We start from the raw sequence: 27,282 nt of genomic DNA on the forward strand, positions 1-27,282 counted from the left end.
AGGAGGGAGGAGAGAGAGAGAGAGGGTGAAGAGGGTAAAGAGGAGGGAGGAGAGAGAGAGAGGGGGTGAAGAGGATAGAGAAGAGAGGGGAGAGAAAGGGGAGAGGGGTTTAGAATAGCTCACGTTTGCGGACCACTGTACGGGCACTGAAATGTAAGCCCGCTTACTGCAGCAGCAGCAGCAGTCCCCCGTAACGACAACACCATGCATATTTAACCGCTCCTCGCACAGAGACGTACGGAGCGTATATGATGAATAGAAATGTACACTTTTAAAGACGGAATCTTTTTTTAAATATTATTATGATTATTTTGCCTCGATGGGAGAGAAAAGAATACCCGATTAGCCCCGTGGACACCGACGTCCACAGACACACAAGTTGCCTCCAAAGTCGACGCTCATCTGTTCGTTACTCAATCCGCTTGTCCCGGTGAGGGTCGTGGCGGCAGCGTGTTGAGTAGTGGCGGTCCACACCTCCAATTCCCCTTTTTTTAAATGTCGCTTTTCCTCAATTCTAAACCTCACCTGCTGTAAGGATAATGTCATATGAACATGTTATTACATTAACCCATCCTGGTTCCTTTTCACTTGAAGGTGAACAGTGATGACACCACCTCGCCCTATTGAAGACACGGGGACGTGCCTCTGGCAAAACGCCTGAGGATGATGACGATGTTTCGAGTTGCAATCGGCAGCGACAAACGTCGCACCCAATTGTAAATAAGTTGTGGGTTTGCTCTTCAACAAAGGCACAGACAAATAGCCCCCGTACAACCTTAGCAGACTGCTGGGGCAAGTGCTGTTAGCGAACACCTATGAAGGCCGACATGGCACACGAGGGGGTGGGTGGTCAGCACCACGCCCGGTCGCCTTTGTGTCTCCCTAGTGCGATGTTTACACAACCCCACCAGGTACCCATTTGAGGCTGAGTCGACCTAGGGTAGGCCCAAGACCGGTTTAGATAATCGTCACCGGTGTTGGCCGTGAGCGGGAATCGAATCCGGGTCGCCAGGTTCGCAGCGCAGCGCTAACCACTACACCACCGCTCCCCCACACGCACGCACGCACACACGCACGCACGCACACACACACACAAAGGTAAAGACAAAGATCCCCCGTATAACCTTAACAGACTGTAGGGGCAAGTGCTGTTAGCGAGCACCTATGAAGGCCGGGACGGTACACGAGGGGGTGGGTGGCCAGCACCACGCCCGACCGCCTTTGTCTCCCCAGTGGCGATGTTTACACACCGCACCAGGTACTCATTTAAGGATGAGTCGACCTAGGAGAGGCCCAGGACCGGTTCAGATAATCGTCACTGGTGTTAGCCGTGAGCGTGAATTGAACCCGGGTCGCCAGGTTCATAGCGCAGCGCGCTAACCGCTACACTACCGCTCCCCACTACACACACACATGCAAACACACACGCACGCACACCCCCGGCGACGCGTCAGCAGCATGGCATTGCCACGTTCTGTTCACGTGACACACCTGGTGGAGGTGAGTGTACGGACACTTTGACGTTCAAACATCTCACCTGGAAAACGCCTCGAGATGGAATGTCTCGTTTAGAGGGGGGGGGGGTCGATTGAAACGCGCCTCGATACTGACGAAGCTCGGCGGCTGCGCGTTGTTTACACTGAAGGGGACGAACGCCGCTGGCATCCAAGAGGCCCTCGAAACAATGCGACTCACGATGCAATTTGGGGAAAGCAATCGCTGACGGAGTGCACTTAGGGTATTAAGTCTGACGCGGCACGCACGCGGGGAAGGGGTCGCGAGCAGCCGCGCCCGATCGCCTTTGTCTCCCCGTTGCCGATGTTCACACACACGCACACACGTGCACGAGGCACTCCTGGTAATCATTTAAGGTTGAGTGGACATAAAGGGAAGCCAAAGGCAAACGCGGATTCCACGATGCCGCACGGGAGAGCGCGCCACGGCCAGCAGTGGAACCCAGGTCAACGGGATGGCAGCATCACCGTGTACCCGAGCGTCACAATGTCACATCGCGTCACTCGTGAACACCGAGACAGAGGCAATGAGCCCCTGTGTAGCCTGCACAGGCTGCTGGGGCAAGTGCTGTTAGCGAGCACAGAGGAAGGTCGGAACGGCACACGAGGGGGCGGGTGGCCAACACCACGCCAGGCCGCCTTTGTCTCCCTCGTGGCGATGTTTACGCACCGTAGCAGGTACTGAGTCGATCTAGGGGAGGTCCAGGCACGACTACAGGCAGTGAGATGCGAGGGAGAGGTGAGAGAGTGCGTGGAGGGGGGTAGAGTGAGATGAGAGGGGAGAGGCAGGAGAGTGCGTGGAGGGGAGTGGAGTGAGATGAGAGGGGAGAGGCAGGAGAGTGCGTGGAGGGGAGTGGAGTGAGATGAGAGGGAGAGGCAGGAGAGTGCGTGGAGGGGAGTAGAGTGAGATGAGAGGGAGAGGCAGGAGAGTGCGTGAAGGGGAGTAGAGTGAGATGAGAGGGGAGAGGCAGGAGAGTGCGTGGAGGGGAGTAGAGTGAGATGAGAGGTAAGAGAGTGCGTGGAGGGGAGTAGAGTGAGATGAGAGGGAAGAGAGTGCGTGGAGGGGAGTAGAGTGAGATGAGAGGGAGAGGCAGGAGGGTGCGTGGAGGGAGGGGAGTAGAGTGGCACAGTCGGGTTTTTACAATCGGGTTTAATTGTTTCTTATATTAAACCCGATCATCTGAGATTGGGAGAAATCCGGTTTAATTGGTTCTAATTGCAGAACCGCACTTCTCAACGATGGGCTTCATCCATTCCAAGCCAAGGAACTCACTGGCGCCCACGATTGTGGAGGAGAAGCTCCTCGTGTTCATCAAGACCAACCTGCCCGCCGCATTCTACGACTACCCCGTGCCCGACGCCCCCCCCCCCCCCCCGAGTACGATAGCAGCACCGACGAGGAAGCAGCCTGAGCCTTGGATCAGAGTTTCGTATTCATGAAACCAGGTTTTAATTCATCTGAAAAAGAGCGATATAGCTCGGTGGGGCCTTACCTGGTAATCTTTTTTTTTTAATATTAGTTTAGTTTATAATAAAACGGGACTCCCCATGTCCAATTCTCACCCCCCTCCACACCATAGCTGGGGTGGTGGCTGAGCCACTCCGGCCCGTGGGCCCTGGTGCCCCTGAATCCACTACCGGTCTGTTAAACTACAGGACATCACTTAAAATACTGGATTTCTGATAAACTACAGGACATCACTTAAACTACTGGATGTCTGTTAAACTACTGACATCTGTGAAACTACTGGGCATCTGTGAAAAAAAGCTTCATAGCTTATCGGATTCCTCCTGTATAAACAAATATGCTGATTCTGTACGTTGAACTTCTTTCGCACCGTACGTAGCAAACCGTGGCCAATCGGAGGCGCGGCGGGGAGGGGAGGCGGTAAGGACGAGGGCGACTACGCCGGGGTGACGCGTGCGCTGCTGTTTACGCGTCCGCGGGATGTCGTGCGGGCTCGAGAACGCGTGCCACGACTCTTCACCTCGCTCCGCTCCTGCGTCAACGCCGGTCTGGAATTCGCCGTCCACTTGCGGTGGTTTGTTTATCCGGGTTTGTTAACGCGCGCACTATCAATGTGGCTGTGTGTGTCTGACTGTGTGTGTGGGGGGAGCGGTGGTGTAGCGATTAGCGCGCTGCGCTATGAACCTAGCGACCCGGGTTCGATTCCCGCTCACGGCCAACACCAGTGACGATTATCTGAACCGGTCCTGGGCCTCCCCTAGGTCGATTCAGCCTCAAATTAGTACCTGGTGCGGTGTGTAAACATCACCACTAGGGAGACAAAGGCGGTCGGGCGTGGTGCTGGCCACCCACCCCCTCGTGTGCCGTGTTGGCCTTCATAGGTGCTCGCTAACAGCACTTGCCCCAACATTCTGTCAGGCTATACTGGGGATCTTTGTCTTTATCTTTTTGACCTTCATAGGTGCTCACTAACAGCACGTGCCCCAACAGTCTGTTAAAGCTATATGGGGGATCTTTATCTTTGCAATGCTACCGTGGTAGTGCAATGGGCCGCACACCGGGCTTGCAACCCCAGAGGTCAGCGGTTAGATTCCATCTCCATTCGGGATTTTGAACACCACGGCGCAAGTTTCTCAAATCGCTCCTCCCCCCACGCCTTGCCCGCCGCCTCTGTATAAAAAGATCGGCAAGTCGATCGTGTGGTGGGTCAAAGTGTGGGTACACTCCCCCCCCCTTGTACACGACGTCTGGTCAGAGTGGAAGAGTAGGCAAAATACCTACCTATACAGGCTCTCCAGCGCTCCCGCAACAAGAGGCTCTTCAGCCAGCAGGGATGCGAGCTGCACTTGCAGGCCTGCACCTTTAACACTTTGCTCAGCATGGTTGTTGTTTTACTTACCAGGACTGCACTGGGTGAGAGGCCGAATGCCTCAATGGGCCCCCCTCAGCATGTCATGCATGCACTCACCTAGCCTTGGCCTTCATTCGCGCCATGAATACGCCAAGCTGAAGGCAATTTTGGCGGCGGAATTCTCAACAAAATAATTTCCTTTCTACGAGAGGAGGCGCTGATTTGACATAGCAACAGGGAGAGCGAACAATATATATATAATTCGAACACGGATTTCACACCGACCTCAGACAGCAGCAGCAGCAGCCAGAAATGCTGACGTATTTTTTATTAAAATGACGTCCCCAAGGTGTCAGTTCATTTCCAGCCACCGCGGGCTCGTGTTGATATTGTGAAAATCAGCCCCAATGTGTGTTGCCAAGATTATATATATAAACTGCGTGCAAAAAAATAATCATAATGCGTCTCTGTGATTATTTATCCTGCGATATTTACACGTGCGAAATGAGATCGAATGCACGCGCGTAAGCAATGCATTTGGGGCGACCTATTTCAAAATGTCAAGTTGTCCCTTGCCCTGCGGGCACGTGCTCATCGCCAGTAGTTGTCGCATCAACACAAGATGATGGTGTTGTGATTCATGATGGATTATTATTACTATCATTATCATTAACGATGCTACTGCATGTTTTCAACGGAGTCCCGGGAGGATGAGGAGGTGGGGGAGGGATGGTTTGCTACGTGTCGTCCAAATTGAGTTTATTTGCCGGTTTATTTTGTTTGTTTGTTCACATTTGGTCAAAGTTGGACGCCGACACGCTACGGCGAGGGCCCAACTCTTGCGAACGACGTCACAATGATCTCGAACGCCGACGTGGGAGAGGCGGATGACGTTGGCGTGTCACGTGACGGTGAATACACACGATGACGATGCTGATTGAGCGAGAGCACGTGTCAGAGCATCACGTTGCTGTAGTGATGGACTGTTCGAGGGTTTTGGGAGATGCGACGATAAGTTCAGAAATGTTTGCGGTGGAATGGCGGGTGGAGGTGGTGGTGGGTGGTGGGTGGTGGTGGGTGGTGGTGGTGTGAGGTGGTGGGTGGTGGTGTGAGGTAGTGTGAGGTGGTGGGTGGTGGTGTGTGGTGGTGGGTGGTGGTGGGTGGTGGATGGTGGTGATGGGTGGTGGTGGTGGGTGGTGGTGGTGGTGGGTGGTGGATGGGGGTGGTGATGGGTGGTGGGTGGTGTGTGGTGGTGTGTGGTGGGTGGTGGTGGGTGGTGGTGATGGGTGGTGGGTGGTGGTGGTGGGTGGTGGTGGTTGGTTGTGGTGTGTGGTGGGTGGTGGTGGTGGGTGGTGGTGGTGGGTATTGGTGGCTATGCACCTGGCGTGTCATCCAGCACTGTGGAGGTATAGCGAGGGTTGATGGATCACACAAAGATGTTGATGAATCTCCCTCCCCGTGGGCGTCGAGCACGTTGCCATATCCTGGCTCGCCACGAGAACGCGACAGTACTGCACAGCAGCATCACTACTCGGAATACTAATTTATTTATCCTGGATTAATCCGATGAGCTATGCAGATTTTCTTCACAGATGTCCAATAAGTATGAAATCGATTGGCAGATCGCATGTGGTGGGGTAAAGTGTGGGTACTGCCACTCTTTCCAGGACGTCCGGCCAGCGTGGAGTAGTAGGCCAAAAGACATTCTAGAGGCGCAGCACGCTGCTTTCCGAGGAGCTAAGCACTCTCTGACACTCTCTGTCTCTCTCTGTCTCGTAGTCTCTTTCTGTCTCTCTGTCTTTCTCTCTCTGTCTCTCTGTCTTTCTCTGCCTGTCTGTCTCTCTGGCCGTGCGATCGCCACATGTCTAAACAACAACGGTCCTTCATGATTAACAATGCGCACACACGAAGAGATCGGTGGTCTGCGTGACGTCAGTCGGCGGTCGGTCGCAAAAAAAAGGCGGCCGCAAAGCGAAGAGGGCGGGTTGGGAAAATGATGCCGCGGTTACATTTTAATGACCGCGATGAAAACGTCAAGAGCGTGTAAACAAACACAGACAACAACAACAACAAAAACATCGCCGGGATTGGCACGGACGATAAGGATCGCACCGGCGCCTTGTCTGCGGAAGCGAGAGCCAAACATGTTTTTATGGTTCCTGGGGGGGGGGCAGGTGCTGCGTGCAGGCGATCATTTAAAGTGATCATCAGCAGCTGTGTTTGACAAGAGTCACCAACCACCGCGGCCTCCTTCCTCCCGACAGAATCCGCCGCGTCCCGCCGGCTCTCTCACGCCCATCCGCCCGTCGCTCCCACGCACCCGCCCGCTCCACCCGCTCGAGCGGCACTCCAAACGCGTGCGTGGACGCGTGGGTGGGTGGGTGGGTGCATGGGTGCGTGCGTAGGTGGGTGGGTGGGTGCGTGGGTGCGTGGGTGGATGCGTGGGTGGATGCGTGGGTGGGTGGGTGCGTGGGTGGGTGCGTGGGTGGGTGGGTGCGTGGGTGGATAGGTGGGTGGGTGGTTGCGTGGGTGGGTGGTTGCGTGGGTGGGTGGGTGGTTGCGTAGGTGGGTGCGAGGAGGCGTGGGTGGTTGCGTGGTTGCGTGGTTAGGTGGGTGGGTGGTTGCGTGGGTGGGTGGGTGGTTGCGTGGACGCGTGGGTGCGTGGGTGGTTGCGTGGGTGGCAGCCTCAATCCGTGAGCGCTGATCGAGGAGACCGGGTAGGGAGCTCCTCCATTACTCACCGCCTCGAAAGTTCCCCGCTGAGCGCGCGGGCGCTCTCACGCCAGAGAGCTCAACGCTGCAGCGGCATGGAGCTCACGAGTTTGCCTCGGCTGGGTTGCTCGGGCCACGTGAAGCTCGCGAGCGACAGGAGACATCCACGCGCGTGGATTTTTTGTTTTGTTTAGCCCTGGACCGGGCAGCCGCCCGCAATGCCCTGAAGTTGATTCACCGCTCAAGTTGGTGTGCATCCGAACATCGATTCCACCAACTTGTGTCATTTTCCGGTGAATTCGGCTTGAGATCAATGTTCGGCTGACTGCTTCCTGATTCACCTCCACGACCGGCTCGTTCATTGAGAAAATTACCGATTGTCTGGTGGCCCAATCCATTCCTCAATTTGCGTTTGAGTCGAGGTCGCCGGTTCGATATGTTCTTGGATCACCGTTTGAATAGAGACACTCGCCCCAAGATGACCACCGTCTATAGAGCACCATGGAGATGAGTGTACGTGTGATTTGAATGTGGGGAGAGGTAGGGTCGTGTGTGTGTGTGTCCTAGTGGAGCGGTGGTGTAGTGGTTAGCGTGCCGCGCTACGAACCCAGCGACCAGAATTCGATTCCCGCTCATGGCCAACACCAGTGACGATTATCTGAACCGGTCCCTGGGCCTCCCCTAGATCGATTCAGCCTCAAATAAGTACCTGGTGCGGTGTGTAAACATCGCCACTCGGGAGACAAAGGTGGCCGGGCGTGGTGTTGGCCACCCACGCCCTCGTGTGCCGTGCCGGCCTTTTAGGTGCAACTCGCTAACAGCACTTGCCCCAACAGTCTGTTAAGACTACACGGGGGATCTTTGCTTTGCTTTGTCTTGCTGTCGTATGCGGACTCCAATGCTCTTTATATAACGGAGAGGAGGTCACACAAATTCTACAGCGCCGGGTTCGCGAACGAAACGACCCCCTTTCTTTTCGTCTTCCACGCTTTGCATCCGCGCCGCCGCGAAATGCCACCGTCACCCCTCGGCACATCCCACCCACCCAGCGCCTGCCCCCGTGGCTGCACGCGGCGCAATGAATGAAGAGTGCAGCAACAGCAGCAGCAGATAGAGACACAGACAGAGAGAGAGAGGAGGGGCAGAGAGAGAGAGAGACAGTCGTCGTCGGCACGATGACCGCGTTATATTGATCGAGCGAAAACGCGCGTGGACTCGTGCGGCGACGAACGGTTTACGATGTGCGCCAATCGTACGATCGTACGATCGTGTTACATTGGCGGGCGCGTTACGGTGGGCATCGCATCGCGCGATGAACCACCCCCACCCCCCCCCCCCCCATGACCGAAAGGACAAACGCTTTTGTTACATTTAGGCTACGGGACGGAACAAACACGGAGCGATACAAGTAGAAAGAGCCATGGTGGCTAGGGGATGTTAACTGCCTCGCCTGGTCGACAGGAGGTCGTGGGTTCGATCCCAACCCTGACGATGCCTGCTGCTGTATATTTGGAGTCTGCGTGTCTCTCTCCCTGTGGTAGCGTGGAATTTTCTCTGGGTCCTCCGGTTTTCCCCTTGCACATTTATAATCAACGTCGCGCGTTTAAGAGCATTTGGCCGCTATACATGTCCACGTGACAAGCCACTCCGTTGAGCTATCATTTGTGATGACCAGGTCGCTTTGGAAAAACAGAGTTCCGTCGCAGCTGAGTGTGGCATTGCCCTGGTCACATAGACAACAACAACAGCAGCAGCAGCAGACCCGGGGGCAGGCCCGGGACACGCTGCTGCTGCTGCTGGCGGGACGATGTCGCTCGGCTGGCCTGGGAACGCCTGGGAATCACCCAGGAAGAGCTAGGGTTTGTGTATAGTAGTGTATAGTAGTGTAGTAGTGTATAGTGTAGTAGTGTATAGTGTAGTGTATAGTGTAGGGTATAGTCGTGTATAGTGTAGTAGTGTATAGTGTAGTGTATAGTGTAGTGTATAGTGTAGTGTATAGTAATTTAGTGCTGGAGTCTGTCGCCAGGGAACGGGAGGTGTGGACCGCCACTACTCAACACGCTGCCGCCGCGACCCTCACCGGGACAAGCGAACTGAGAAACGAACGGACGAACGAAGTTTCAAGTTTAGTTCAGACCACCCAATTCATGGAATCGCCCAAACAACAAAGGGGCTATTGCCGCTGTCACGTGTCCGGCACATCGGTGTGGGGGGGGGGGGAGCTGCTGTACGTCAGCGTCGGGGATGTTTACGCTGGGAGGGCGGAGGGCGTAAACAACGGCGAGTGTTTATTTCCTCCCGTTGCTGCGGTGATGCTTTCTGTCACGTGGCACAACGCCAGTGATCTGCATTGATCATCATCATCAGCAGCAGCATCGTCGGGGTTTTTTTTAAATCAGACGTAGGCCCTATCGTGGCTGATGATATCTGCAGCAGCCCCCCGCTTCTCAAGTAATTCAAGCGCACTTATTTTTTCCTGAACAGTCAGACGTAACAAGGGCAATTGGAAAAGAAAATAGGTCATCGCACGCCGAACGCACCTGATGATTGGTAAACTTGGAAACGCGTGCGGGCGGTCGTAGTCGGCGGAGATGAAGTGAGAAGTGGTTTCGAAAAGTGCGGCGGGTTAACCCCGGGGGGTGCTGAGTGGGCAGCCGTGCGGGACGGGAGGGGGCTGGGTAGGGGCTGGGAGGCGCTGGGTAGGGGCTGGGTAGGGGCTGGGTAGGGGCTGGGAGGGGGCTGGGTAGGGGCTGGGTAGGGGCTGGGTAGGGGCTGGGTCGGTACTCACAGCTGCATGACGAGATAGAGGTGTGATGGACTCTCGTAAATATCTTCCAGCGACACGATGTTCTCATGCTTCAGCCTGGTAATCGCACGCGTGCAGGCAAGGGCACACACACACGCACGCACAGGCACACACACGCACGCACAGGCACACACACGGGCATTTACACGCATGCACAGATACAGTCAAAGGCACAAAAGACAAAGACAGGGCAAAGTGATGATAGCGAGCACCAGTGAAGGAGCGAACGACACGCGTCGGTGGTGTGGCGAACACCACGCCCGGCCGCCTTTGTCTCCCAGTGGCGATAATGGCACGCCACACCAGGTACTCATTTGAGGCTGAGTCGACCTAGTGGAGGCCCAAGACCGGTTCAGATAATCGTCACCGGTGTTGGTCGTGAGTGGGAACCGAACTCGGGTCGCAGGGTTCGTTTCGCAGCGTTGCGCTATCCATTGCAGAACCGCTCGACAAATATATATACACACACAGCCCCACACACACAGACACACACACACACACAGACACACAGACACACACACACAGACACACACATAGAGACACACGTTTGGATGGACATTCCAAGTTTAGCTGTGCACTAACAGAATACCTTGATTGCAGCAGTGGTGAGTGGGGAGTAGAGTGAGATGAGAGGGGAGGGGTAGGAGAGTGCGTGGAAGGGAGTAGAGTGAGATGAGAGGGGAAGAGGTAGGAGAGTGAGTGGAGGGGAGTAGAGTGAGATGAGAGGGGAGAGGTAGGAGAGTGCGTGGAGGGGAGTGGAGTGAGATGAGAGGGGAGAGGTAGGAGAGTGCGTGGAGGGGAGTAGAGTGAGATGAGAGGGGAGAGGGAGGAGAGTGCGTGGAGGGGAGTAGAGTGAGATGAGAGGGGAGAGGCAGGAGAGTGCGTGGAGGGGAGTAGAGTGAGATGAGAGGGGAGAGGTAGGAGAGTGTGTGGAGGGGAGTAGAGTGAGATGAGAGGGGAGAGGCAGGAGAGTGCGTGGAGGGGAGTAGAGTGAGAGGGGATGGTTCAGGTGGTGACAAGCCCATGGGTCATCGTCAAGACACCTTAAAAATGAATGGAACGGGCACCATGAAGCCTGGCCTGTCGACGCGCCCCACTACGTCGGCTCTTTTGTAAATCCCAAGTCTCGTTGTCGAACGCCGCCCGGAACCCTGGCACCCATGAGCCGGCAAACGGCGCTTCGATCCGACAACGATTTGTGAGCGACCTTACACTTGCCCGGGGTTTAGTAACAGTCGATAATCCGTGCAGCTGTGCACGAGCCTCCGGCACGCGTACACACCCCCCACGTCCCTCCCGGGAGACGGGACGGGAACACGGGGATCTCAACCCACAGGGAGGGCGAGCGACGCTCCGTGCACTCGTTCTCTTAACGAGTAGAGCGCTCGTGAATCTTTTTGGAGAAAGAAAAAAATATGATATAATAATGAAAGTAAAACCAACAATGAACTTTAACCGCGCCGAAGCTAAAAATAATGGGACGAAGAAAGGGTGAAAACAAATATAATCGTCAAACGCGGCGGCGTTTCCGCAACGCGTTTTGGTGCTAATTGCGCGGCGTCTAAATATACACGCGGATGTTTGGTGCCGGGCACGCGCTCGCGGTACGAGTCCCAAGCCGTGAGGTCGACGCGTCTCCGGTTAATTTTAGACTTTTCAATTAAATTTACGGGCAAATGAACGCGCGCAACCACAACAACAACAAATGGGGAGAATGTGGTTTTTTTTTTCAATTGATAAACATCGGGAGTGCAATTGTGGGATATACTTTGAATTAAAATAAGAAGGCAGAGATTAGAAGGTGGCCGACCGGCTGACTCGGAGGTCGAGTCGGGGAGACGCTGAGGCCCTGGGTTTGAATCGGGAATGCAAAGTGTCGTGAGTTGACGGTCTAAGCCCAGTCTCCAAAGACCGCACGTAAAATCCCATCACATTAAACATGGGTTGTCGATTAATTTATCCCAAAAAAAACTATCAAGATTAAATTGAATTTCTATCTGTACAGCAGCAGGGCATGTGCGGAACTCCAGCACTCCTCGTGTGGAAAACACATTCCTCCTGCGGAAGGAGCTGGTAGGAACGTTGGGTTGCTCGGTCAATGGCCAGGGTCAACGGCGGCGTGGTGTATTCCGCAAATATGCCCGACTGTGAGGGCGGGCACAAGCCGTCGTGAGTAGGTTAAACGTTGAGTTTTATAAGGGCACCACGGGGTGACCAGCCCCTCCCCACCCAGCTCCACCCCTCCCACCCCCCACCCAGCCCCACCCAGCCCCTCCCCACCCTCCCCACCCTCCCCACCCAGCCCCTCCCCACCCTCCCCTACCCACCCAGCCCCTCCCTGCACGACGGATGGACGAACACAATAATCCCCTGTGGGCTGGTGTAACCAGGAGGTTCCTACCAGTACAAGGTGATTTTAAGAGCTCTCAGAATGAGCTTCCTGTGGTATCCCCTTCTGTTGGGCCATTCTTGAACACGCGGGGTGATGCATTTGTTGCTGCGAGAGTTATGGAACCGCACACTTCGCTTCATGGCGGGATGCCGACAGCACAGTTCGAATAACACTTGGAAAATAGGCAAGGAAGTGTGAAGGAATTCAGGATCGCGAAGGAGTCGCACTCAATCCCTACGCCACAGCACCGGTGTGTGACCTCCACCCTGACACGCCAGAATCGATGCGGCAAATCGCGGTGCCTCCATGTCTACGCGAGTCTCCTTGCCCCTTTTTACTCTTATATAATAGTTCTGTTTAAGCCGGAAATGAAGAACACGCAAAACAATTTGAATGTATAAAATACATCGATATAGGTAGGAGCATCTCAAAACATTGGACTGTTGTAACTATGAGAACACAACGAATTATACATGAATATAAAGATCCCCCCCCCTATAGCCTTTAAAATACGGTTCGGGCAAGTGCTGTTAGCGAGCGCCTATTAAGGTCGGTACAGTACACAGGGGGGTGGGTGGCCAGCACCACGCCCGGCCGCCTTTGTCTCCCCAGTAACGATTTTTACACACCGCACCAGGTGCTCATTTGAGGCTGAGTCGACCTAGGGGAGGCCCAGAACCGATTCAAATATACGCCACTGTTATTGGTCGTGAGCGGGAATCGAACTCGGTTAGCCGGGTTCGAAGGCGCAGTGCGCTAACCATTGCGCCACCTTTCCCCACACATTATATACACACACACAATTAAAGAAACATGAGCAGGTGCGTGACACGCTGCACGATCCGTCTCCGACACCGCTACCCGCTGTCGTAACTTCACTCCCTGCACAACTCCGATTCGCGCGGTTGGCTGCGTCCAGCTGGTGCGAAAGAAGGTTCAACAAACACACGAACAACGCGCAGACCTGTGTTCTCTACTCGCGGTTACCGCACGTACCCCTCTCGTGTGAAAGATGCCTACAACTCGATGGATGCTCTCCCGTTTAGATGACGTTCCACTTAAATATATTGAATACGTTTCATATATATAACTTTAATTCCACGGGGGAAGACGGAACTTTCTATAAACTAAACCGTAAACTATTTTTATAATTTTACCAGGTAAGGCCCACTGAGCTGTATAGCTGTTTTTCAAAAGCGACCTGGACACAAATGATAGCTCAACGAAGTGGCTTATCAATTTGCGGAAATGTATTGCAGCTAAATAATCTAAACGCGTAAAGTTGATTCTGAATGTGGAGGGGGGGGGGGGAAACCGGAGGACCCGGAGGAAAAGAGAGAACCACAAAAACTCCAAATAAACAGGCCACAGGGGTCGGGATCGAACCCATGGCCTCCTGCGTACCAGGCGAGGTAGTTAACATCTCCTCGCCACCGTGCCTCCCATTGGCGATGGATGGCAGACGCAGCCCAAGCGCTGGGCTCATGGGCCCGAGGTTTGACACTGGCCGAGTCGCCATGCGCCCCGCTCACCCTACTCGGCTGGGGAGCCGGGCTTTGATTCAGCCAGACGTGTCCGAGGACATCCCAGCATCTCTGCACAAAGCACGGCACTCGCGTTGCCACCTGCCTGGGCTTTTCCTAGGACGTTCTCACGTTGCGGTGACCGCTTTCCCGGAAAACCCCGTGGCCGTTAACAACAGTCCCGGGTTGTGTAGGAACGCGCCCGCTCTCGGCAATGCATTCACATGCAGCTCAAACCCGCGGGCGGCACTCTGAGATATTCTTCTTCTGCCTCCCATGATATGTGTCCCGTTTTACTGTAGCTCGGGGGCGACGACCCAACTGCACCACCACATCCAGAATACCATCTCGCCACGGCTACGAGTTACATGCCGGCCGACAGCATTCTCCCAGCGAAACATTCAGTCAGAAATTGAACTTTGCTCGGGGTCACGGGCGAGCCGGGGGTGGGTGTGTGGAGCGATGGGGATTAGAGGCGAGGGGGGCGATGGGGAGTGGAGGGGGTGATGGGTGTGGGGAAGGGATTAACATAACAGCCAGGAGCCCACGCGGAGACAAAAACCATCGCAACAGACAAACAACAACGACAAAAACAACAACTACAAAAACAACAACTACAAAAACACGCCGCAGATAAACGCGCAGGTGGCAACCGTCTCCTAAACACGGGCAAGTGGCCTTGGCCTGCCAGCGGGTGAATGAGAAAGTTGTAAACAGCGTGGGACGCACGGTGGCCAAGGGCTCTGGAGGTAGCCCGCGGCTGCCCCGTCACGAGCACACTCGCGTCGCCCTGCGGGCGGGTGCGCCCTTTGTGAAACTGAAAACTCCCCGCGTCCCACCCACCCCAAAACCCACACCACCCCCACCCCCGTCTCGGCGGTGAATAATGGATGGCCCTCTGTTGGAACGACAGTAGCCTCCCTGCAACGCCGGGGCCACAATTGTCGCGTTCGTTTCCAGGGGCGCAAGGGGCCCGAGGCGAGCATCGGTCGAGGCTGCGCGCTCGCAGCTGTCGAGCGAGTGGGAGCGCGCAAGAGGATGAAGAGGTAGGAGAGAGGTGGGGGGGGGGCGAGGGGAGGATGTGGGTGATTGGGTTTTGGAGGTGGAGGAGGAGAATGTGGGTGTTGAGAATTAGGAGGGAAAAGTGTAGGGAGGAGGAGTAGGAGGTGGGGTGAAGGAGCAGGTCGAGGAGAAAGAAGGAAGATGGGTAGGCGGGGAGGTAGTGGAGGCGACGGAGGAAGGGAAGGGAGGCTAAGGAAGATGTTGTTTGTTTATTAACCCCGGCGCGATAGGGATGGTGGTGGGGAGGGCTTTGGGCCATCGCTCGCTGCATCGCGGGGGGCCGTGACGGAGGCGCGGCGCCACGGGGGGGGGGGGGGGGTGCCGCTTCGGGGCTCACGCTGCGTGACGAGATGAGATCGCAGCATCGGGCCCAGCCCCAAACACAGGGGACCCGATTCCGTGGGACGCGATACATTATAAACTACATTATAAACTACATTATAAACTACATTATAAACTACATTATAAACTACATTATAAACTACATTATAAACTACATTATAAACTACATTATAAACTACATCGCGTCTTCTGGGCAGTCTGAATGACACTACACACCCGCTGTGTATGCTGTATCCCTGCCCCGAGATGTGTCGTCACTCCGTCAACTTCGTTTCCGACTGGTGTGCAACCGGCGTCGGCAGTGGTGTTGGTGGCGGCAGAGGTAGCGATGGTGGTTGCTGTGGTGGTGGCCGTGGTGGTGGCAATGGTGGTTGTGGCGATGGTGGCGGTGGTGGTGGTGGCCGTGGCCATGGTTGTGATGGCGGTGGTGGCGGCGATGGTGGTGGTGGTGGTGGCCGTGGTGGTGGCCCTGGTGGTGGTGGTGGTGCTGGTGGTGGTGGCCATGGTGGTGGTGGTGGCGATGGTGGTGGTGGCCGTGGTAGTGGCCGTAGTGGTGGCCGTGGTGGTGGTGGAAATGGTGGTGGTGGCGATGGTGGCGGTGGTGGTGGCGGCGATGGTGGTGGCCGTGGCGGTGCTGGTGGTGGTGTCGCTGCGTGTGTGCGTGCCGCACTTGCGCAGCACGGCGATCTCGTTCTCGATGCTGCTCTCGCGCCCGCGCAGCGCCTGCTTGGTGATGCACTTGACAGCGAAGAGGCTCCCGGACGAGCGGACCTCCGCCAGCACCACCTCGGAGAAGGCGCCACTGCCAAGGAACGGTGGGGGGGGGGGGGGGCACACGGAGAGACGCGGTTCAATCCCGGGGGTTGGGGGAGGACGACTCGAGATGGGAGACGTCGCCTCCCACGAGAAGTTGACGCTCGTCAGAGCCGCGACGAGCGGCGTCGCTCTCGAGTCGAGAGTGTGCAGGCGGTGCAGCTGCACTGGGGAGCTGCGGGCTATGAATGGGCGGATGACGGACAAGAGGCCCCGATTCACGTCTTGAAGTATGCGGGGCCCATGTCACTCACTGGCACGCCACTCACTGGCACGCTTTGCCTTTGACCCCGGGCGCGACCACGACCAACCCTCACACGGCACAGACTCTCAGCCTTGTCCACACCAAGCGACCACGGTCAATTAGACAATCACCGTGACCACGCGAGTCAACCAAGCTCTAGCCCTGGCCCTAACCACACTCAGGTCTGGTTGGCTCGGATGATTAGGGGTCAGGGTTCGGGTCTGGCCAGGGAGAATTGTTAAGGTGAGGTCTAAGGCTTTGGTCAATGTCTGGTTATCATGGTCAGGGTTACGGAGTAGGGTTAGAGTCTAGTAATTATGATTGTCGCAATGAGCTGTGCGCGTCACTCGTGGTGGCGCTCGCGTCATTATTGCCGCGTCTCGTTCAGAGCTCGTGCGAGGTCGCCGCGCTGTCGCGACGGAGAGAGAGAGGAGGGAGAGAGAGAGAGGAGGGAGAGAGAGAAAAAGCGATAAAAAAAATAACAAATCCCCCGCGCGTTATTCAAGGAAACGGCCGTCGGCCCAGCGGCTCCGCGCTCTTCTCTCGCGCGCCGCGCTTAAAGAAAAGGGGGGTGGGGTGGGTGTTACATAAAGCAAAGCATTAAAAACAACTAAATGATGAACGAAGCAAAGTGGCGACTACACCGAGCATCTTCTTGTTTCCACTGATCGTAACAAAATAAAAGAGAGAGAGTGAGCGATGCGCACGCAGGGAGCAGAATCCGCGCGTCGCGGGGGAAGGGACGCCACGCCAGGCTTCTCGTCTGCGCCCACGCGGACCTGACGTCGAAGGTTTTTATTTCGATGCGATTAATATTACGTCACAGGGCTGGAGCCGCGTCACGTGGCGTGGTCTGCATTGCGAGGCAGCTGCCGGTACCTTGCCCCTCTCGCTCGCTCGCTCGCTCTCTCTCCAGGATGGGGAGAGAGCGGGGCGACCCCCCTCGTTAACGAGATGCACGCAGAGCAAATGTCCTCGTGCTGTTTCCGGCGCACTCCGTTAATTTCGGCGCAAGATTCTCTATGAATTAATCGGCGGCTCCTTCAAATGGGCAATGCCTGAGTCATTTACATTGTTCACGATTACCACCCACATATGGCTATATATATTATTGACCTTGTGACGCATTCTTTGTCTGTCTCTCTCTCTCTCGTGGCTCCGGAAAGTAAAAGCCAAGACAAAGTTTGCAGCGGTGAATAGTTTCAAGTGGGGGGGGGGGGGGGGTATGCAGTGGCTCTGCGTGGCAGGCATAACGAATGGAGAGCCGGAAGGCCTCGTCATTTGCCGTTGATTCCTTCTCAATCCGGCTCCCTCCGCATCAAGCAACCCCTCCCGCCCCCCTTACAACTCATCTTCTCCTCCCCTTCTATCTGATGTCAGCTGGGTTTGGAGGAGGAGGCGGCCAGCCGGGGTGCTGGGGTGATTTGCTCATTTCCCACGACAAGACTGCATCCTGCTGCTGCTGCTCATCCTCCTCCTTCAAGATGCAAGACATCGACTCCCCCACCACGTCACACGTCAAAGGGGCCGTCCATAAATGACGTCACGCGATTTTGGACGATTTTTGACCCCCCCCCCCCTTCGTCGCACGGCGTCACGAAAAGTCAGACCCCCCCTCAAAAATATGACGTCACAAAGCTCTGCCCCCCCCCGCCCCCCCAAAAATAAAACATGCTTCAAATCGCTTTAAACTATTGTCATTGTAGTGCGTATTTAATGTGGCGCTGCACTCTGATGTTGTAGGAGAAAGCATTTATTATTTATGTATTTAAGTAGAACGTGTTGTCGATGTTTATTTAAAGTTGCGCATTTTTATGTGACGTCACATTTCTCAACCCCCACCCTCCCCCCCATCGTCACACATCGTCATAAATGTCTGACCCCCCCCCCCCTCTCCCCCTAGGTGAGTGACGTCATTTATGGACGGCCCCAAAGCCTAGAGGCACACATGCATATAGGAATGCGCGCGTGCAAGCACGTACACATGGATGCATGCTTGCTTGCACACAAAGACAAAGATCCCCCATGTAGCATTACCAGACAGTTGGGGCAAGTGCACGGCACATGAAAGGGTCGTGTGTCCAGCACAACGCCGCACCAGGTACTCATTTACGGCTGAGTAGACCTAGGGGAGGCACAGGACCAGTTCAGATATTCGTCAACCGATGTTGGCTGCGAGCGGGAATCGAACTTGGATGGCCGAGATACACAAAGACAAAGGTCCCTCCCCCCCAGTGTAGCCTTTAACAGACTGTTGGGGCAAGGTGCTGTTAGCGAGCAGCACCCTACGAAGGCGGCCAGCAGCACCACGCCCGGCCGCCTTTGTCTCCCGAGCGGCGATGCTCACGCGCGCGCGCACGACACGTCACGTCCGCCCACTCGCAACCTCGCGCAGCAACCACGTGCGTGCGCATGTGTCGGTTGCCATGGCAGCGCTCCGGCTGCGTCACCGGTCCAGGTGACAACAGCCCGGGTGACGCGGGGACTACCGCGCGCACTGGCACCTCCCACTCACTGGGACCGCCCACACACTGGCACCAACTCACACACAGGCACCACTCACACACTGGCACCACTCACACACTGGCACCACTCACACACTGGCACCAACTCACACACTGGCACCACTCACACACTGGCACCACTCACACACGCTGGGACCAATCACACACTGGCACCACTCACACACTGGCACCGCTCACACACTGGCACCACTCACACACTGGCACCACTCACACACACTGGCACCACCCACACACTGGCACCACTCACACACTGGCACCGCTCACACACTGGCACCACCCACACACTGGCACCACCCACACACTGGCACCACTCACACACTGGCACCACCCACACACTGGCACCACTCACACACAGGCACCACTCACACACTGGCACCACTCACACACAGGCACCACTCACACACTGGCACCACTCACACACTGGCACCACTCACACACAGGCACCACTCACACACTGGCACCACACACACTGGCACCACACACACACTGGCACCACTCACACACTGGCACCGCTCACACACACTGGCACCACCCACACACTGGCACCACTCACACACAGGCACCACTCACACACTGGCACCACTCACACACAGGCACCACTCACACACTGGCACCACTCACACACAGGCACCACTCACACACTGGCACCACACACACACTGGCACCACACACACACTAGCACCACTCACACACTGGCACCACTCACACACACTGGCACCACTCACACACAGGCACCACACACACACTGGCACCACACACACACTGGCACCACACACACACACTGGCACCACTCACACACTAGCACCACTCACACACTGGCACCACTCACACACACTGGCACCACTCACACACTAGCACCACTCACACACAGGCACCACTCACACACAGGCACCACTCACACACTGGCACCACTCACACACTGGCACCACACACACACTGGCACCACACACACACTGGCACCACTCACACACACTGGCACCACTCACACACTGGCACCACCCACACACTGGCACCACACACACACACTGGCACCACTCACACACTGGCACCACACACACACTGGCACCACTCACACACTGGCACCACTCACACACTGGCACCACTCACACACTGGCACCACTCACACACTGGCACCACACACACACTGGCACCGCTCACACACTGGCACCACTCACACACTGGCACCACACACACACTGGCACCACTCACACACTGGCACCACTCACACACACTGGCACCACTCACACACTGGCACCACACACACACTGGCACCGCTCACACACTGGCACCACTCACACACTGGTACCACCCACACACTGGTACCACGAACTCATGGGCCCCACGTACACACGGGACTCACTGACACGTGGTGACACGGGGCTCGCTTCCACATGATACACAACGTCTACAAAGATAAAGATTCGCCGTTCAGCTCGTTGGGGCAAGTGCTGTTGGCGAGTAGCACCTATGAAGACCGGCACGGCACACGAGGGGGTGGGTGGCCAGCACCACGCCCGACCACCTTTGTATCCCCAGTGGCGATGTTTACTACACACCGCATCAGGTATTCACTTGAGGCTGAGTCGACCTAGGGGAGGCCCAGGATCGGTTCAGACAATCATCACCGGTGTTGGTGGCCCTGAGCGGGAATCGAACTCGCACACTCACACGTCCCCTGCCTCGGTCGATACCGCCCGGTGTCACCGGGGAGATAGGGGGGAGATCGGGGCGGGGATAGGGGGGAGGTAGGGGGGGATAGGGGGTATGGGTGGGGGATATGGGTATGGGGGGCGCGTGTGGGATGGTCATTGACCCCACGGTGACCCGCGATGTCGTCACCACGCAGCACCGTCAACTTTAATTGGCCAATTTAGAAGCATTTGTTTGTCGTAGGCGGACAATTTGATGCCCCCTTTCTGACAATTTTGTCGTAGCTGTTTGTTGTTGTTATAGAGAAAGCGGCGGCGGTGGCTGAGTTTGGGGTGGGTGGGGGTCGTTGTCGTAAACTTGCGCATCGAGGGCGACCGACATCAGCGGCTCCACTCATCACGGCCGAGTGCGCGACTCTCACGGTCACCGCACAGGGACCCGCCGCCCTCACTGCTGCCACGAAAACACCACACGGCCCCCCACCCCTACCCCTCCGTCCATCTCCACCCACCCACCCCTGTAAATGCCCCCTCCGTACGCGCTCGGCTAAGCGCGGCGATTGGGAGGCTCCATCTGGGGCGGTCGTTACGAGCGTGCGAGGTGCGAGACGCGATGGGCTAGCGAGACACGCTGAGCCGGTGACGGCCGACGACTCGGGGTTTGAACTCCGGCTTCTTTGATTCGGGGGGTCGAGTTGATGGCCTCAGCTTCGAGAGTGGCGAGTGAAACGTCGTTTGAGAAAAAAAAAACCTAAGAATAAGATTCACCCATTCCGGCAATACCACAGGAGGTGTGGAGATGTTCAAGCAACAAATAGAAACCTTTTGCAAGGAATCACGTTACTGCATTAACCGCACACGGGACTTGTGGTGAACAGGCAAACAGACACGTGGCTCTGATTGTCTTTGAAACGTGTTGGTCTACACCAGAGACAGTCTTCTTCAGGGCCTCGTCTCACCAGTGTCAGACCAGAGGACGCCGAAAGGCGAACAGCACAAAGACAATGCACTATCAATGCACCGTATTATTGGCAGAAAAGGTTAAACCCTATTCTTAGTTTTTTTCTTACTTTGATACTGGCAAAAAGGTTCCAAAATGTCATCTGACTGCCATGCGATGAGCGCCGCTACAGCGGGACACGTGGGACAATGCAGCGCCACCTATACGAGGAAGAGAGGCAACAACAGTAGTTCTGTAAAGTCAACTTCCACAGGCTCTTCCTCTGACACTGGGTGACACTGGGTGCTATACGAGGCTTTCGCAATGCGCGCGAGAGCGGCGGCACGAATCAGAATGTGCACTGTGATGACATCGGTGTTTGAGAGGCTTTGAAATAAAAACCGTAAACATCGCCGTGCTCGTGTTTCTATTATGCCTCGGCTGTTACTTCAGCGGGGTATCTCTAAATGGACCGTCCCGTACAGTAATCACACGTAACACACACGGCTAAGCACGCGTCCGTAAGAGGCACTCACGAACCCAGGCAACCTGGGGGGAGGGAGTAGGGGTAGGGGTAGCAACAGGGCAGAGCGGACGCACGCCATGCCGGCTACGCGTCTCGCTTGCACAATCAGCCACCGGCGCGCAATCCCGGATGAAGATCGGCACAGCGTCTTTCAAGGCCGTCCGCATGTAAAGCAAATCCAATAAGAGGGACACACGTGCATTTGGACGGGCACCGTCGGCCAAGGTGATCAGATTTAAGTGGCCCCCGCATCCACGGAGGGAGCTCGGAGCGCAGCGGATGCCCAAGCCGTCGATGTAGCCCAGCCCTGCCGTGGCTAACGACGGTTACGTAATCTCTCACCACGAGGGCTCACAAACCTTCTCTATCCCCGGCCTATAAATAAAGGCGCAGCTCGATCCGTGCTATTGGCCGATGGATGAGAGAGCGAGAGAGAGCGAGAGACAGCGGCTCGACAGATTTGCTTCCAAGTGAAAGTTTCCCTTCAATCGCTAATTTTTCCCCCAATTCCATTTGCGTGGCCATGCGACGGCTGCGCGCTTTGACGGAGCCGGTACCGGCACGATGCGCCCGCCAGCGCCGTGATGGAGAAATGCCCCCGAAGTAAGACATCGCGTTCATCTCCTTCCTGTCGTCTTGCCCCACTTAAGTCTCAACGTGCGACGTTGTTCCGGAGTCAAAACGCACGCTCGTGCCACTGGCTCCTCGGCAGTGAATATGTGTGCGTGTGTGTGTGCGTGTGTGTGCGTGTGTGTGTGTGTATGTGTGTGCGTATGTGTGTGTATGCTAGTCGGAGGTGCGGGGTAAGGACAACAAACTAAACGCAAGTGGACAAACTACAAGACTCAACACCGCTCAGTACTGCAGCCATACAAAGGAAATACATTTAGATACGGGCAGACCTCGCTTAGCGCGACCCCGTAGAACGCTGATTCGTCATAGCGCTCTCTGTGACGTTACAAGCAATGGGTCTTCTTCATAGCAGAAGCATAGACAGGCCCGGGAGATTGAGGGCATGCCGTAGTGATGGACTGGGCTACACGCACCACGTGCATCATGGTGCCCTGAGTCAGCTACCCTCGAGTTCAATTCGATTGCCATTCAGAGCCAGACCTACCCCTCTTGCTTCAAGCTGCGTTCCTCGCAGTGGATAGCACATGTGCCTGTGAGGAAGGGCCATTGCCCGAAACGTCGCGCCTTGTATGGTGTTCCTTCAATAGCCGCACGCAGCGCTATTGGCAAATGCGTTGTTTTTTTGCATCACGTGCACCACGCTGGTTGCGTACAAATAAACAACCTTCCATCTGAACCACGACCAATGAGAACATACAAAGAAACACGTGTGTTGAGCGTTGACTCTGCTGATTGAGTAATTTACCAACAGAGTCATCCCTTGTGGAACTTGCTTCGTTTGGACGGTGGCCTTGATATGTACAAACAACCACCTGGACGGACCAAATGAACTCTGCGAACCCACCGAGTATGTCGCGGAAAATAAACAACTCGACTGGGCGAATTCTAATCAACTATACTGAGTCATTTGATCCATTTCGGTATTTCTTCACTTCACAGCGTGCCTCTGTGTTCGGATGGCCGTTTAATTGGTTGTGCAAACATCTGCAACCGAAAAAAAGCCCCGATTTCTTAAAATAAATAAACAACTCCATTGATAATTAATCTTGTTCCAGAAGAGAGAGAGATCCTGTGAAAATGGGCTGGTGATTGCTTCGCTGTAATTGCACGCGAGGTGCGCCCGGGGGGTGCAAGGACCGGGATGGGTCATCCTTATACAGTTGCCCCTAATTCCTGCCCTTCCCACCACCGCCTCCTCTCTCTCTCTTCTCTCTCTCTCTCTGTGTGGTCAAGATGCGAAACAAACAAAAACATCACTCTGCGCGGCAAGTCCGAGTTGACCCGAAAGCTCGTGTCGCCTGCAGGGGGTAAAACTTCAACAACAAAGAATTCAGACGGAGCGAGCGCCGCGCCACGGGTGATGTCACCCTCAAGCCTGGCTGCCTGATCGCCCATCCGGGAGCCTCCCACTCGCTCGCCCGGTCACGGAGTGTCTCGTTTACACGAGCCCACGAGCAAATAGACACTCTCTCACTTCTTTACTGTCGACATCAGCAGCAGCATCATCATCATCATCGGGCTGAAATATCTGTGACGCCAGCTGCAGTATCAGCTGCGCCCTAATGTTGCAGCAACAGCAGCATGAATATTACTGGCAATATCAGAATCAATGACATCATTATAAAGTGCAGAATAATCTGCATAAATATCAGTTGCAGAATAATCTGCATCATTAGCAGCTGCAGAGTTAGCAGCAACAGCTGCAGCATTGGCGTCAGCAGCAATATGATAAGCAGTTGCCGTGCTGTATTATCAGCTGCAGCAGCAGCAGCAGCATCAGAAGCGCAATTATTCTCATCGTCAGCTGCAAGAGAAGAAGCAGCACCATCTCACGATCATCATGAAAAGCATCAGCAGCAGTAGCAGCGTTATGATCATCATCATGAGAAGCTGCATAGAAATCTGCGGAAGCAATCTGCTTTGCTATGGCGTTACCACCACATCACGAAGCCGTTTGATATGTCCACGGTGTTATCAGCAGCGATATATGTAAATCATGGCGATGACAACAATCATCATCCACATTGAGATCATTACAGTAATCATTCTTTTTTTTAACAGCAATCATCATTTTCTGCATCTTAAATGAATGTCATCTTCATCATCATTATCATCAGTTTCTTCATTATCATCGTCATCACCACGTTGTGCAGCAGCACTTAATCTCGTCATCACCGCCGTGATCAAGGCGGTGATGAGGAGGGCTCCTCCGGGGTCCAGACACCCGGCGCGACCCGAGTGAGCTGTCAATTAACGCGTGAGCCGGGTCGACGCGCTGACAATTACAATCACTCGCGACGAGCAACCCGTCCCCGCCACGAAACCAGACAACAACAACAACAACGGCAACCTCAAACAACCCCCAACAACCACCACGTAGAAAAAACACACGCACAAAAACCCTACCTAAAACAACAACAATTTAAACGGCAATGTTGGGCCAATGTTGAGCCAACACTGGGTTCCAACCACATTCCAACTTTAATCCAACGTTGGGGTAGATACCGGAAGCTACGGCGATGACAACAATACCAGCCCAATATTTTTTTTGCAATACAGCTCTCCCCCAAATAACATATCCGAAGCACAACAACAACAACAACCTCTACAAGCAGAAAGACTAAACATCGAGCGATTCACGACAACACTCTGCATTGTCACTCGTCATCGATTGACATCAACATCAGGACAATCACCGCCATCATGATGCTCATTATTCGAACCATCATCATCATTATTAAAATCACCAACACCACTATCAACATGAAAACCATCAACGTCATCAAATACATCACCACCACGAAAACCACCACCAGCATGACACTCAGAACCACCAGCACGGTGATTTAGTCACGAAAACCCCGCATCTCACGCAGGGCCAGACAACATCGCAGAAATCACCAGACGGCTTTTACGCATTCACAAAACATCTCGTCGCATTAACGCATTTTGCGTGCGCTGCGGTTTTTTTCTTTACGAACTCATCGCGACCTCCGCATGCCTATTTTTTAAAATAAATAAATAAACGCGCAAAATGTATCATGCCTAGTGTGAAAGCAACAGTGTTTGCCAGCGCGTATATATCCCGCTACGCCGCAGAAATCTGTAATTTCCATGTTTAATGAATCCTATGCCACTACGACCACGATACGTGTTTACCCAAGGAAGCGTCAGTGAGGCTCATGGCTCTGTTTTGTTATACAGGAGGTTGCTGCCAAGCATTTGCAGTCGATGGTTGCTGTGATTCCAATCGAGTCATTCGATGCGGTGTGTTGGGGACGGAAATATATCGATTTTTTATGCGTATTGAATTAAAAAAATTCTGCACGTGTGTATGCTCAGGACATTGGCTACCCCAACATCCGATGACGTCACGCCCAGTGGCGTAGTGACGACATCATCAGCTCAGGGGGGGGCGGGGGGGCAATCGGCGAGGTGCGGCCCCGATAATTGATTTCTCTCGGCACGGTCACACCTCGAGGCTGTTGCATATGGCGGCTCGCCTTGCCCAATGGCGTCATCGTTACGCTCACGGTCTCGAGCATTTAACGCTGTAGGGGCACTCCGTTTTAAATCAGTGTTTTTTTTTTACACCGTTGTTGAAAACGTATCCTCATGGTCGTTGTCAAGGGGGCTCCAACTCGTTGCTTTGGCCACCTGGGGGTGGGGTGGGTGGGGGGCAAAGGCACCTCGTGGCTGCCCCCCAATGCTCGTGACGATTCAGCGCCGCTGAGGCCTCTCGCACTCGAGTCCTCGCGCACCCAGCACGGCGCGCACGCCCAGCCGACCTCCTCCGGTTCAGGCAGAAGCCGTCGTCGACACGCTCCGCGCAACGGACGACCGCTCACCGCGGCCCGCGTCACGCGGAGAGTGACACTTTATTTTGAATCGAACAATTTGCTGATGCCTCCGCTGCGTTGGCAGTTATTAACTAAAGCAAACCTCAACACTTTCGTTAATAACACTGTGGCCTTTAACATATGTAATAGGAAGACGTTTCGGGAAATTGCCTTTCTTTTATAGCACAGCAGTGGATGGACCATGGTTGATCATTAATGAATGCGTGTTGAACTTCTTTCGCACCGCACGTAGCCAACCGCACTAATCGGAGGTGCGGGAGAACGACGACAAACGAACACACAACAATCAGCTCTAGAGCAAATGAATTTTCAATCCAGATTTGAAAGTGCATAGCTCCAGTGGCTTCATAATATCGGAAGGAAGAGCGTTCCAGACGGCCGCAGAAGGGCATCTGAAAGCGCCGCGCGATGCGGTGACCACCGCCTTTGTTCGTCGTTTTAACCAAAAGCCGCCGCTGCTGCTGCTGCTTCTTCACGAGATCCGCCTGGCATTGTGGCTCATTTGTGGCAAACACTTTGTGTGTAATGAGCGCGATGATGGTGGCGATGTCCCCGCGCAGCATCGCTGATATAACACGCGTGCGTTTGTATGAAATATTCATGTTTATAGTTGCTTGTGGGTGAGATCACCGTGCGGGTATGATGCTAATTTCCATCTGTACCCTCTTGGCCACCTGATAGGGGCGAATCGAATGATTAATAATTTAAGACCGGAAGCAGGTGGATTGCTTTGCTGTCCTGGAAAATCGCCCGATGATGCTGGATGTAATTACTGTAGCAGCGAAACGTCGTACTACTCAAATTGCGAATGTTGTGGATTTACTCTCCAACAGTCCGGTGGGCTGAAGTAGTAACTAATTGACGCGTTTTGTTCACGTGACAAACCTTTACTGGCAGTGTCGGGTGGTGGGGGGTTACGACA

At 54.8% G+C, this 27,282-nt stretch overlaps 1 protein-coding gene across 1 annotated transcript in view; it reads right to left on the reverse strand.

Moving 5' to 3' along the window:
* The window catches only part of LOC144721347 (calcium/calmodulin-dependent protein kinase type 1D-like), a 60,106-nt gene that overhangs the window by 20,344 nt on the left and 12,480 nt on the right, over nucleotides 1–27,282 (reverse strand). The window contains exons 2-3 of the mRNA XM_078598906.1: nucleotides 15,841–15,972; nucleotides 9,834–9,908 (exon numbers count right to left, since the gene is read on the reverse strand). Of these exons, the coding sequence (XP_078455032.1) occupies nucleotides 9,834–9,908; nucleotides 15,841–15,972 (207 nt within the window). The remainder of the gene's footprint in view (nucleotides 1–9,833; nucleotides 9,909–15,840; nucleotides 15,973–27,282) is intronic.

Source organism: Lampetra planeri, chromosome 11 (genome assembly GCF_965212315.1).
Source record: "Lampetra planeri chromosome 11, kcLamPlan1.2.h2, whole genome shotgun sequence".
Classification (NCBI taxonomy): domain Eukaryota; kingdom Metazoa; phylum Chordata; class Hyperoartia; order Petromyzontiformes; family Petromyzontidae; genus Lampetra; species Lampetra planeri.